This window comes from Myxocyprinus asiaticus, chromosome 9, assembly GCF_019703515.2.
Source record: "Myxocyprinus asiaticus isolate MX2 ecotype Aquarium Trade chromosome 9, UBuf_Myxa_2, whole genome shotgun sequence".
Classification (NCBI taxonomy): Eukaryota; Metazoa; Chordata; class Actinopteri; order Cypriniformes; family Catostomidae; genus Myxocyprinus; species Myxocyprinus asiaticus.
Genome location: NC_059352.1, coordinates 17,061,842 through 17,075,448, shown reverse-complemented (window position 1 = coordinate 17,075,448; position 13,607 = coordinate 17,061,842). Strand labels below are relative to the sequence as shown.

Here is a 13,607-nt window from a genome sequence, read left to right as displayed (position 1 = left end):
TAACAAGACACTACACATTTATAACTGAGAGAAAATGATACGAACCTTAAGTCACAGTATTCCTCTGATGGCGTCCATTTCTTTAAAAGTTTGCGACCTTGGAGCTTATCTGTAGGTGTATGATTCCGTGCTCATGAGAGCACTGTGACTCTGGTCCCACCCTGATAGTAAAACGAAGCATGATTAGTTGAAGATAGAATGTGCTACGATTGGTCTGAGTAATGTGACCGTTATCTGATTGGCTTGAGAAGACGATGGGTGGAGTCCACCTATTTGTAGATTTGTGTGCATATCTTGATTCTAGAAACAATGGTCCAAATTAATATATTTTTTTATTTTATTATGTCTCCATAATATGCCTATTAATAGTTATTGAAGTGAATCGAAAATATGTGTTTTTCCATCAGCATGGAAGTCATCTAGACTAAAGTAAGCTTCTCCCATCCCACTAACTTTAGTGTTTGGATTTGGGTAGGAGAAACTGACCAGCAGTTACAGAAAAACTTCAACTTCATCATGGAGAGGCAACTGAATGCAATAAGCAGTGGACTGAGTAAGCTACAGTATATACGAGTGAAAATTAAACTATGATTCTTATAATTCCATTGATTTTCCACTCATGCCTGAGAAGCAAATTTGGGGGTGAAAATATGTCGCTTGGGAAGGCACTGCCCACTAATGGTCATGGCCCTGAATTTTGAAACTATCCTGATGGAAAATAAATGGAGTCGAAGAGTCGATTCCATTGACTCCAACAGCTGGGGTTGGAAATCGAAGTCGACTCTGAAAACATCGAAACTGAACACCCCTAATGTCAGCCTCTGTTTGCTTAAAGTGTGGAGCACTTGCTCATTGACCTTGTGAATAAACCACGCCCCGCCTGATGGTACATCACAAAGTTGCTCACACAAAGTTACTTGTGGATCGTGCAAGGCAAAACCAGTGGCAAGGAAGTCTCAAAATCAAATGAATCAAAGGGAATCGACTCAAATAGATGTCAATGAATGTGTGTATCTCTTGTTCCACAAATGCACATTCAATGCTTCACAAGAACAATTTGTGTTTGATTTGGAATATCTCCCTTTGGTTGCACACACAAAGTGATATATTTGTACAAAAAGGAACACTTGTATTCACAAATCTGTTTCTATTTGTACAAATTCCAACATATTTATTTAATGATAAATTTCACAGCTACAAGTTGAAATGCATGTTTTTGAGGGTTGAAATACACATTTGTTTAAAGAGCACCTATTATGGTTTTTCAAATATTACCTTTCATGTAGTGTGTTATATAGCTGTTTGTGAATGTAAAAAAGTCTGCAAAGTTTCAAAAATCAAAGTGAACAAAATATGGAGTTATTGACACCCAAAAGAAAGAACTGATTCTGAACACCTGAAACGAGTCGTTAGTAATTCCAGACTAACTTCCTGTACTAACCTACGTAATTTGGTAACAAAAACCCCGCCTCTGGTCTGTTTACGTGTACAGCCAGTACATGCTGTTAGCCTGTTAGCTGTTAGCCTCTGCTAACTGGCTAACTCTCGTTATTGTCAAACTACATATAAATGTACCACTGAGAAACGTCCTGTTCTCGTCGTGCTTGTGATGGTGGTTCGGGTTGATCTTCCAATGTATCACTATCGGACTCGGGCTCAAATTGGTAAGGCAAAACAGAAATTTTTTAAGACGGAGCTGAAACTCGGATATGGTAGTGGACCTTTCCTTTCCGACATGCGCTGTAAGCGGTAGACCAATCACAACAGACTGGGACATCTGACCAATCAGAGCAGAGTAGGATCTCTGAAAGGAGGAGTTTAGAATTAATCCTTTAGCACAGATCATTGAAGGAGTCGTTTTTGACACTGGGAAAAAAGGTATTGCTGCAATTTAAATTATGAGCAAATTAAAGTGTTTTTTGACCTTGGATGCATGTAAATCTTTTGTATGAGACCTTTAAAACAAAATTAGGCACATTTAAAAATCATATGTAGAGCCCTACTAAATCTATTAGTAGTCTATTCATTGTTCTTTCATAACTTTAAAGGCTTTAATCTTTACAATTTTTTGTAAATTGGGTATACAAAATTATTTTTCAACAATGCGTTTTGTAACACTGTCTAAAAGGGTAAAAAAAGGTGTTTGTTGTTGTTTATTTTTGGTTTGTAATGTTATATTTGTCATTTTGTTTAAAAGTTTAAAATTGATGTGGAAGTGGTAGAAATAATAGGAAGGTGTATTTTAGGAGATACCTTTAAATTGTTTAGAAATGAAGTGTTTATAATCTGACCCCTAGAGTTCAAGGGGCGGGGTCACGAGAAAAAAAGAGGAGATTTTTCTAGAGAGTTCGGGAGTGCAAGAAGCAAGAGAAAAGAGTACACACATGTAGTGTCTAAAGACTGAGAAAAAGAAAAGGATTTTGATTTGAAAGTAGAAACATTGAACAGCTTAAAGACTGTTGATGGGAGGAACTGAGTGTCGACAAGACGCTGAGCTCAAAAAAATTATAGTTTATATTCAACAGTTGCGTGAACCTAAAGTGTGTGCGTGCGCAACGCTCCAAGAGAGTGTCGCAGTTTATCTTGTTTTTTTTGTTTCATCTGTGAAAGTATTCGGAAGAGAGACAATACCCGTGTTTTATTTTATATTAAAGTGTTAAGAAATGGTTGAAGTGTTCGGAGCTCAAGGGATGACTGAGTGAATGCGGAGCGATTTATTAGGAGAGACCGACGTGTTTTCGTGGCCTGTGCTGATCGGGCCTATCTACAAGATGGAGGATTTGCCTGGACATGTCATCCGATTCATCTTTGGAAGAGATGGTTTGTGATGGATGCATGGACGACTGGATCTGCTGATCATTTCATTGGTGCATCTTCAAATCTGGTACTGTGTTGTTTTTGGAATCGCTTTCTTGTGGGATCTTGTGAGTACTCCTAACTGTTCGCTAACACATTAATTTGAGCTCTTACCTTGCGCGCCTACAAGAGACGTAAATCCCAGCTGGGTAATTTTCTTTTTTTTATTTGTTTGGGAATGTATGTTTTTTGAGTATAATGTGAATCTGAATGTTTCATATTTAGTGTGAAATTTGTATTCCATGTGATCACTCTTTATTTATTTTTAAAGTTCTTTTGTTTCATATGTGTTGATTTCAATTAACAGTGTTATTAGTTGCTTCAGTTTCAAAGGGAAATAAGAGAAAAAAAAGTCAAAAGAATAAATAGTGTTTTAGTATTTTAATCTCCTGTGATCTTTCTGCAGAGAAAGGGGGATGTTAAAGGGGACATCTGAGTAAATTTCGTTGAGATTGGGGTTTACACGATGTAATGTGGGCACAGTGGTTCATCTACAAAGTTATTTCCAAATGTAACATTAGATATTAAACAGTAAAAATCTGAAGGTCCTGGGTTGTATTTAATTATTAGACATTACTTGGTTAATAAATACTCTTTATGACTAAAGTAAATTTAGATGTGCCTCTCACCCGTAGTTTTTTTAGTTTGAATTTCCCCTAGACATACTTGTATTTTGAGCCAGTGCATTGGTGAGAGGGCTACACATAATAGGTGCACTTTAAGTTTTTTTCAAATTAATGGGTAGATATGCACACATTTATGAATAAATTTAGGACTTATCCATTGGTAGTTGTTTGTCTGTGAATCGGCCATGGTAAAAACAGCTAAACAAAAGTCTAAAAATTTAAATGAATAAAACAGAATCAACACAAATAGACATCAATGAATGTATGCATGTCATTTGATCTACAGATGAACATTCAATACTTCACAAGACCATTTTGTGTTTGATTTGGAACATCTTCCTTTGGTTGCATACACAAACTGTGATATATTTATACAAAAGGGGAAATGTGTGTTCACAGAAATGTCTCTATTTGTACAAATCCCAGCACATTAATTTAATTTTGAATTTCACAGACACAAGTTGAAAGGCATTTGTCTGTGGATTGTAAGATACATTTGCAACATTTATCAAATTGATGAATAAGTATGCACGCATTTGTTAACCATTTTGAGTCTAATTTCATCCCATAGCTGACAACATTTCTGTGACTGCAGTGATCATTTTTTACATCTGTAGATTTGATAGCACTTCAGACAACTAAGCAATTTATATAAATACATTTGATTGAAAAAGATGCGATCAAATGCTCATCTAAATGGTGCGATCCATGTTTTGCAAAGCGGTGAAACTAAACTATTGCCAGAAAAGCTTAAACACGTGCTCCGGTCTGGACAACTGATGACAGTTGAATGCTGTTGCACACACCATTCAGCGTTGTTAAACTCACTGCTGATTGCTTTGAATGCTGAGTTGTGTGCAGAGAGCGCTCTGGTATTTCAAAGTTGGTTGGAGGGCCTGATAAAGTTGATTGGCAGGCCGGATTTGGCCCGCGGGCCACCGGTTGACTAGCCCTGATGTACACTGTATAAAGCTTGTAGATCACATCAGATTTTCCACAACTCATGTTTTCTGGAGTTTTTTGTCAAATGAAATTTCTTGGAAAGATGTTTTTTTCGATGTTTCATCAGTGGAACAGTACAAAACACTTTAACCCTTAAATGCATGGGTGTTTGGCCAAACATTATTCCATGCACGGGTCTTTAGATAAGCAGGACTATATCTATCACAAATGGATCTACAAAATGCCCAAACAGTGTTTCAATTTTCAAAGCATTTTCAAGAGAATTAGAAAGTAGTGGAATAGAATGTATTCTGATATATTTTTCTGTTTCATTTTTCATATATCAAAGAGATGATGCAACAAATATAGAACAGGATTCATTACTTCCACAATGAAACTGGCTGTCAAACACATATTGAGCTACACATAACACATAATTCACACATAAGCTACACATATGTTTTTTCTTAGGCACTTTTTGAGAAATAGATGCACAAATTACATAATTTCAGTAGTACACCCAAATGACAAAAGACAAACCATACTGTTCATGTGTTACACTTGTTATAGTCTACTTCCACATTGCTTTTTTGTCAAATAGCAAAGTCAAATGTAAATCAAGTCAATCACTGACACATCAGTGCCACCCTAAGTAAGAAATAGCATGTATAATATGTATGTGAAATGAATGAGGTACAGGGGGTGGAATGAGGTCCCAGGTCACTAAAGACCTGAGGTATGCATTAAAGGATTAAACAACAGTACAACTGGTTGAAGAGACTGTACTATACCTCATAGCGTCAGTGTCCTTCCTGTCAAAAATTAAATATGGTGCTACTTGAATAAGGTCCATTCAAATATCTCTAAAACTAATTAAAATAGAAAATGTACACAGACTAAAATCATTTCATTATTACATGCACCATTTTTGTATGTGTTCGATTAAACTGTAGCAATGAAATATGTTATGGTTGAGTGTTACTGTTTTTAGTGATAACCATGGCCATGGTAACAAGCATAATAAACATACAACGTGCCATAATTTAAATTAATCTCGATTAAAGTTGATCATGCATGCCATGTGTAGCCCAGAAGATCATCTCTCTTTTTCATCTACTCAAAATTAAAAAGAGTAGGAGATGAGAACACTAGCTTTCAATATTATTGCTTTACTCATACACTGCGAATGATTGAATGATTGTGACTGATTTTGTTAATTGTCACTGTGAACATTAGCCTTTATGATCCGAACATATACAACTCACTTCTTAAAGTTGCACTCTGTAATTTTTCCCTAAATTTAAAGGAGACCTATTATTGCCCTTTTTACAAAATGTAATATAAATCTCAGGTGTCCCCAGAATGTGTCTGTGAATTTTCAGCTCAAAATACCCCACTGATCATTTATTATACCATGTTGTAAATGCCTCTTTTTGGGTGGAATCAAAAACACACTGTTTTCATGTGTGTCTCTTTAAATGCAAATGAGCTGCTGCTCCCAGCTACCTTTCCAGAAGAGGGCTGTGCCTTTACAGCTACAGCAACAACAAATCAGACAGCAGTCTGTGCAGATGTGCTGGCCTTTGCAAGTAAACATTCCACATTTAGTACAACTCTCTTATGTTCACAGAAAATGTACATAGTTTTCAAAAAGACAATCACCTTACTGTATTGTGCATAATAAAGGTGCGGTTATGAATTATACAGACAGTAAGCGTAAAAATAATGACATAGCTCTGTTCTCCGTGAATACAAACAGAGACAATGGTAACTTTATCTGCATTAGCCGTGGAATCAGCTAACAAGCACATTCAGAAAGGCGATTTGCAAACATTCACAAAATATAAAGTGCAATACTTACATCTTCAGGATATAAAGTTGGAACACGAACAGTTGGTACTGATCCATGCTTGAGAATCAAATTTTTGGAAAATCCTGCTTTATATTGACCCTCTTTCACAAAGCAGTCCGGTGTAAAATGATTTGCACAAACATACATGAATTTTGGTATGTTTTGGGGCACATTTGCTTCAAAAACAAAACTTGTCCAATGCGTCTTCAGTGGCTCTGATGCCGGGACTCTTATGTTCACTTTTACAGCCAACAACAGAACACTTATGACGCTTACGAAGCTGAGACATTATTCTTCTCACCGTAGCTGCTCCAGTGTGGAAATAATTGGCGGACTGTGTGTAGATCACTCGGGGCGGATCTATGATAATAGGGTGGAGTCCGTCACCAGTCGTGGGTGGGGCCTGCTCTAACGTGACATCACGTTAGAGCAGAAACGAAAACCAATCACTTTGAGACACCGTTTTAGATTAATAGAAATATAAGAAAGAGGAGTTCGTGGACTTTTAACATTGTAGGGTGGTTGTGTACACACACTGCCGACCCACATTTATGTTCAAACACCATGTAAAAGTGAATTTTGCATAATAGGTCCCCTTTAAAACTTTTACACATAAAGAAATCAGTAGTACTCTTGAAAAAAAATTATATTATGTGCATTTACATAATATGAAGTCTGCAAACACAGCAGTAGTAGGCTACATGTTAAAATTATATGGTCAGTCAAACACTATTCACTTTACCTCGATTACCCCCCTTTATTGGACACTTACGTTTGCATAATAAATTAATTATGGCTGATTGCGAATAGTGCATTTCTACAATGGCACTGATAACAAAAAATGTTTACAGCACTTACCTTTAATCGGGTCATATCATGTAAAATAAAATTTTAATGATATGATAAATCAAACATTTATTATAGAAGTGGAAAAAATCCTTGCAATGAAGCATTGTTCAATGAAGCAGTGTTATTGTCCTTCTAATTCTTATGTTATGTTCTTTTTATTCATTTTCCCTTGGCCTCTTATTGGATTGAGAGAGTTCCATCCTCCCAGCTGTTCTGGTTCATTTGCAGGTCTTCCTCCTGTTTTATGCTGTTTAGCAGGTATTTAATCCCTGTCTTTACACCAGTTTTTAGGCCTGCTCCTAAAGCATAACCAGCCACCCCTGCGGTTCCTCCAGTTACAGCCATTAGGGCATCAGTGCCCAGATCCACAGTGCTGAGGATTGCTCTTTCTTTTGCTGTCTCATAGCAGTTGACTGAAGCATAATAAACAGCTGTGCCTAGATTATAGAGCGTAGAGACTGCAGGAATCCACTCCACCACAGTATACACTCGCTCTTCCTTTTCATTTACACACTGAGATACTGCATTTCTGCGCCAACGTACAGGCCCATTCCTGCAACTCTGAATCCAGCTCTCTGAGGAAGATGAAGGCACTAATCTGCTACCAGGCCTTATGATAACACAATAAGATCCAGAGCTGGAGCTGCCATCTTGGGTCACACCTGCACAATGGAGACCCAAACTTCGACAAGCCTGCAGTGCCTCCTCAAGACGCAAAGTCCCACTCTGGTATGCGGTCTGCCCTAGTAACACGGTGCCCTTCACTCTTATCCAACCCTTGCATTGTCCCCTAGGCCCACCTTTGCCATTATAACCATCAGCTCTCTCTCCCACCTCAGCTAGTTGGTTGATATTAAACATTACAGCCAGAAGGTGGTGCTGTGTCTCAGAGCTTAGCATGGAAGGAGGGTATGGGGTTTGGGTTGCATTTCTAAAGGTGTGATTGCCAATATGAGTTTCTTCTTTCTCTTTGCCTCTCTTGATCTGCACCAGTATGTCCTGCAAAAGTTCACGTGTATCATTCTGGCCCAGCACTGTGTAGAGCTTCATTACCAATGCCTGTGCTTCAAATAAACATCCTGCTGACACCAAAACAGGCACCATTGCCAACCCCAGTAGCTCCTGAGAAAATTCATTTCCTCTCCAACCCCCAGCAGCAAGCTCCGGGCAGCTTGCATTGCTTTTGAGATGCAGCTGACCTTGTAGCAAGGCAGAGAGGTCTAAGACCAGCTGATGGGCTTGGTGGAGACTAGGTTCTTCATCTGAAACCACTGGTGATTCTACCTGCTCATTTATTGGCTTTGCTGCCCATTTGTGCTCAGCCTCCTGGCTGATGAACACTATTCCAGATTGATTTTGAGATTCCGACAAAAATGATTGGGATGAGAATGTTTTCTCAGTGACTGGCCGCAGACTACTCTGAAGTCCAAAAAGGTGGTATTTTCCAAGTGGAGCTCTGGCAAATACCACATCTGACAGCAAGAGTTGAACCAGAAGTAGCCATTTAAGCTTTGAGTTCCATTTAGCCATACTGAAAAGCAGTGTTTCTGAACAAAAAAGAAGCGGAATGTGTAAAGTTAGTGAAGTCCGTGTATGTAGTATCCAGATAATAAATATATGCAGCTGTGACCACAGCATAGGGCAGGGTTTCCCAAACGGGGGTTCTTGAAAGAGTGTAAAGGTTGCACACCAAAATATTTCTGTCATTCACAGAATTTCTAAAATATTGAAGGATATTTCCAAATGTTCTCCGTCATTTGACAACTTACAGTTTCCTTGCACAGCTGCCATAACTCTTAAATGCATAATTTCCTAAAAATTCAAATATAAAATTTGTATTTTTATTATTATTATATATTATTTTATTTTATTTGTTAAAATTTATTTAAAATGGGTACAAGTCCTCCCACCCCAGGTTGCTACATCCCTGGCTTTGTTACTTCTATCAAAAGTTTATAAAAATGTAATTAGAACATTAACTGTACACACAAATGGAATGACATACGTTTATAAAATTATCAGGGAAATAAAAACAGAAATTACGGTTAAATATAGTTGTCAATTTTATGACTGTGATGGATAATGATTGTGCAGTTTCTAATTGGGATAGAAATGCCAGTGGTAAATTAAATAAAATAAAATGTATAAATAATATAAGAAAAGAACAATAAATGTAATATTGGCTCAATAAAATATAACAATAAGAAGAAAAATTTTATTACAAAGACAAAATTATTATATTTCGAAAGGTTTACATTACTTAAAATATCAGGGGTTGCTTCAAGTAAATCATTTAGATCAAGGGGGTTCAGCTTACAAAAAAGTTTGGGAACCCCTGCCATAGGGGATTAGTACATGAGATTCCTAAATAGCCTATAAGTGTAATTGTGTGACTGTGTGTATGTCCAACAAAGTCTCATGACAACTTGTAGTAATTTGTACAAGATGGCAAAATCATAAGATATCATACAACTTGGCTCATACAAAAATGTACTACTTTTAGACCAACCAGTTAATAAACAGAATTTTAAATTGATGCAATATAGGCATAAAATTAGCGGTTAGCGCTTAAACTTTTGAAAAAATCCTAAGAACACCTTTTCAAAACCCCTGAAGATTCTCTTTCTTCCATGGTACACAACAGTGATTTTCTATTAAAATTATGGTTAGGTTTAGGGTTTGGGTAAGGTAAGGGGTTAGACTTTATGATTAGGTTCAGGTTTGGGTTGGAGGTTAAACTGAGGAAACATTTTAATTACATAGTTAGATGGTTATTTTACTTTTCTGTATGCGAGTAAAAGTGGTACTTTTTATACAGGCCAACTCATATTATTTCTTACGATTTCACTAACTCATACTATTGTTATGACTTCTCATTAGACCGGGTTAGTATGTGTTCGTTTTCAAAGTGCAACTGGACAAAAAGGAAGAGAGTGTGCACAGGACATGAGTACAAAAAGAAAAAATAACAAGCACATGAGCATTACAGTAATATAACACTTTAGACACATTTGCATAATTTTCCAGCCTTGGGAAGGTAATTAATTGCCAGTATACTCTTATATATTCTCATGCATTACTTCTCTGAAAATACATAATTTCACAAACATGCATTTTCATTTTGATTTTGTTTACATTTATCTAAAAGTTACAGAGGAAACAATGTCTTAAACTGAAATAAGGCTCTTACCTTCTAATCCAGATTGTACCTCTGTGTTAGGATCCAACTTTCACAAAAACATATACATCCCCCTCTTTTTTTTTTTTTTTTTTTTTTTTTTTTTTTTTTTTTTTTGTAGCCCTCTCTCTCTTTCTGTCACTCTCACTGGCCCCATTGCCCAGTGATGAATGTGGCATCACGTGGAGAGGGTTGATGTGCTCTATGGACGTTTTGTTTATTTACCCTCATGTCCCCTCTCTTCTTATTATTATCTCTCTTTTTTCTCTCAGAAACCACAGAGAGGGGAGAATGCTTTGTGTTTGACCCAGATAAATTGCAGTGTGTGTGTGTGTGTGTGTGTGTGTGTGTGTGTGAGAGAGAGAGAGAGAGAGAGAGAGAGAGAGAGAGAGAGAGAGAGAAAGAGAGAGAGGATAAGATTGTGCAACCGTGCATGTGTATTTAGCAAAGTGCTGATACAAAAGCTAAAGGACTTTATCATTTGCTTACAGGTCATTACCCTAACACAAAGATCCACTCGGTTGAGTAGTGTTAAATATTACACTACTGCTCAGACCCCACATTTAAATATGCACTATTTTCAACATTTAAATTTCAATTATTTAATACAACATTTCTCATTAATTTATAATATCAGCATAACAATTTGAGTAAAAAGTTTAACTGAAAGAGTAAACCTAGTATTTGATTTGTCCCCATTTTGCTTTAATGACAGCATGCACTCGAGCTGGCATGGACTCCACAAATCCCAATGTGATCTGAGAATGATCCAAAGAACATCTTGTGTCTTTCAATGAAGTAAGAAAAAGGTCAGTGTCACAAATTTGCTTACATTTGATTAGTTACGTAGATAGTGCTGAATTTTACATTTTCTACTTTCTACTTACATTTTACATCATAAGTATTCTTTGTTTTACATTCAACAAATAAAAATAAAGAAACAGACAAAAAATATCACATCATTAACAAAGTAAAATTAATATTTCTTATTTTGCTGGTAATATGTTCAGTGTGCAAAATTTGCCATCAGAGGGCATTGCAGGTTCAATGGGCCAATGGTGGATTTTGAGTCTGTTTTAATAGCATAAAAATAAAACATATTTTGTATAAAAGTATAAAATTGTTTCTTTAAAAATAAGGAATAATCTTAAAGATTGTAATTATTATTATTTTTTTTTATTATTTTTTTTTTTTTGTGACTCAATGTTTGCAGCACTAGTCACAGTCAGTCTCAATGCAATAATCATTGTCAATGCCAAAAATCTGACTTAGAATATGCAAATGTCACAGTATGTGACCAGATAAAACACTGACAATAGATGACGTTGACCGGTGGATGTCAGTACAAGTGGTAATCATTTGTGAACTCCTGCCATGCATTCAATTATAAAAGTTTCAACAAGGCTTCTATAATGGAATGAATTTCAGCTCTCTTAAGAAACTGGAATCTCCCACAAGAAAAGTAGCTTCCATGCCCATTCATCACTCACTCATAACCTTAAAACACACTGTATGATGAATTAACTTTTGACGAATAAACTGGAGGTAACTCCAAAAATATGCACACACACGTTTACTTGTCAATATGAGGACATAATGTACAATAGACTCTTCTTGTTTTTATATAAAGCTAATAATTATTATTATAGTCTAGCCATTAGCCAAACCCTAACCCTAAATATTTAATATCACAGTTGGAACTGGATGAAGCTCAGCATAGATGCCATTTAAGAGAAGCTACATCTAGCATAGATGTAGGAAAACAAGGAGCAGGAATGTGATCCAAGACCAGAACCCTAAAATAGATGAGTGTGTTGTCAATACTACTATATCCTATTAAAATTATTCCCATATTATTTTCATACCAGATGCTTAAAGAAGGTGTGTTCTCAGCCAAAACTGATTGGATCACTTAAAAAGGTGTGGATTAAACCACTGGAGTCTTATGGATTAATTTTATGCTACCTTTATGTGCTTTCTGGAGCTTTAAAGTTTTGGTTACCATTCACATACATTGTATGGACCTACAGAACTGAGATATTCTTCTAAAAATCTTTATTTGTGTTCTGCAGAAGAAAGAAAACCTACACATCAGGGATGGCATGAGGGTGAGTAAATGATGCGAGAATTTTATTCTATCCCTTTAAAGTGTCATCTGGACACTAGAAAACTGGACTCCAACTTAAGTATGAATTACGAAATGTACTGCACACGCATGGACTAACACAGCATGCTGTGTTTTCTGATTAAATGGTGCTTATTAAATATTGTGAAAGGCTCTGGTGTCAAAGTCATCAGTGCTCACTGAGATGAGAAAGGGAGGAAAGGGTGGGAGTGAGATACAAGCAGAAATATGTAGATGTGTGATTCACATTTTCACATGCAGACTTATTGGCCCAAAACAAAGGGTTTCTTACACATTTCAGTCACATGTGACACACATGCCATGACCACACACACAGAGCCATATCAAGTATTAATAAATACATAGGGGAACTGAACATATCACCAATTAATCGGAGCTTCGGGTGGTTTTTGTGTGTGTCCATGTGAATAAAAGTAATTATGCTGCTGAATATCTAATCTATATACATTTGTGATTATGGATACCCAGGAGTAGTAAAAGTTGATAGATGGTTGTGGAGGCAATCTGATTTAGTCATAATTGGATTATAATGATTGGATCACAAAAATTACAAGGAGTAGCCTTGGGATGGTGCATCCACAGGGCAAGGATCATAATTACTAAATCAACCTTATGATGAGCAAATATCTCTCATAAACACAAAAGAAAAAACAATTTTGTTTTTGTAAGTGTAAAACCAGACACATACATTTGTTCCAAATTTTGTATTAATATGTGTGTCTGTGTAAAACAATTCTGGACAACAGGAACAAACTCATTTACTGCAACAACTTAAGACGTGTTCACATGTCTGCATGAGCCTGTCTGCAGAGGTGGGTAGAGTAACCAATTAATTAAGTACAATTACTTAAAAAAAATAATTACTCAAGTAGAAGTAAAAGTGCTAACATACATAATTACTTGAGTAAGAGAAAGTATCCAAATAAAGAGTACTCAGGTAGTGAGTAACTCGTTACTTTCACAAATGACATAATGGACGTTAACTCCCTACATTCTAGGGATGGGCACGAGTACTCGGGTACTCGGACATGGCAACAATGATCGATCATGAAAACGATGATCGATGGTGATCATGCATGATGTGACTTTTCAATTAATTGGAAATTCAGTGACAATTACCTGAAAACTAAACACAAATGTGTCAAAGAGGGATCTTAT

General features: G+C 36.4%; 1 protein-coding gene across 1 annotated transcript; it reads right to left on the bottom strand.

Annotated features, from left to right (window-relative positions):
- Positions 1 to 4,716: 4,716 nt before the first annotated feature.
- apof (apolipoprotein F) lies at positions 4,717 to 10,512 on the bottom strand. The gene is made up of 2 exons (XM_051706033.1): positions 10,316 to 10,512; positions 4,717 to 8,672 (listed from the first exon to the last, which is right to left on the bottom strand). The coding sequence occupies exon 2, from the start codon at positions 8,653 to 8,655 to the stop codon at positions 7,303 to 7,305; it is 1,353 nt and encodes a 450-aa protein (XP_051561993.1). The 5' UTR covers positions 8,656 to 8,672; positions 10,316 to 10,512; the 3' UTR covers positions 4,717 to 7,302.
- Positions 10,513 to 13,607: the final 3,095 nt, after the last annotated feature.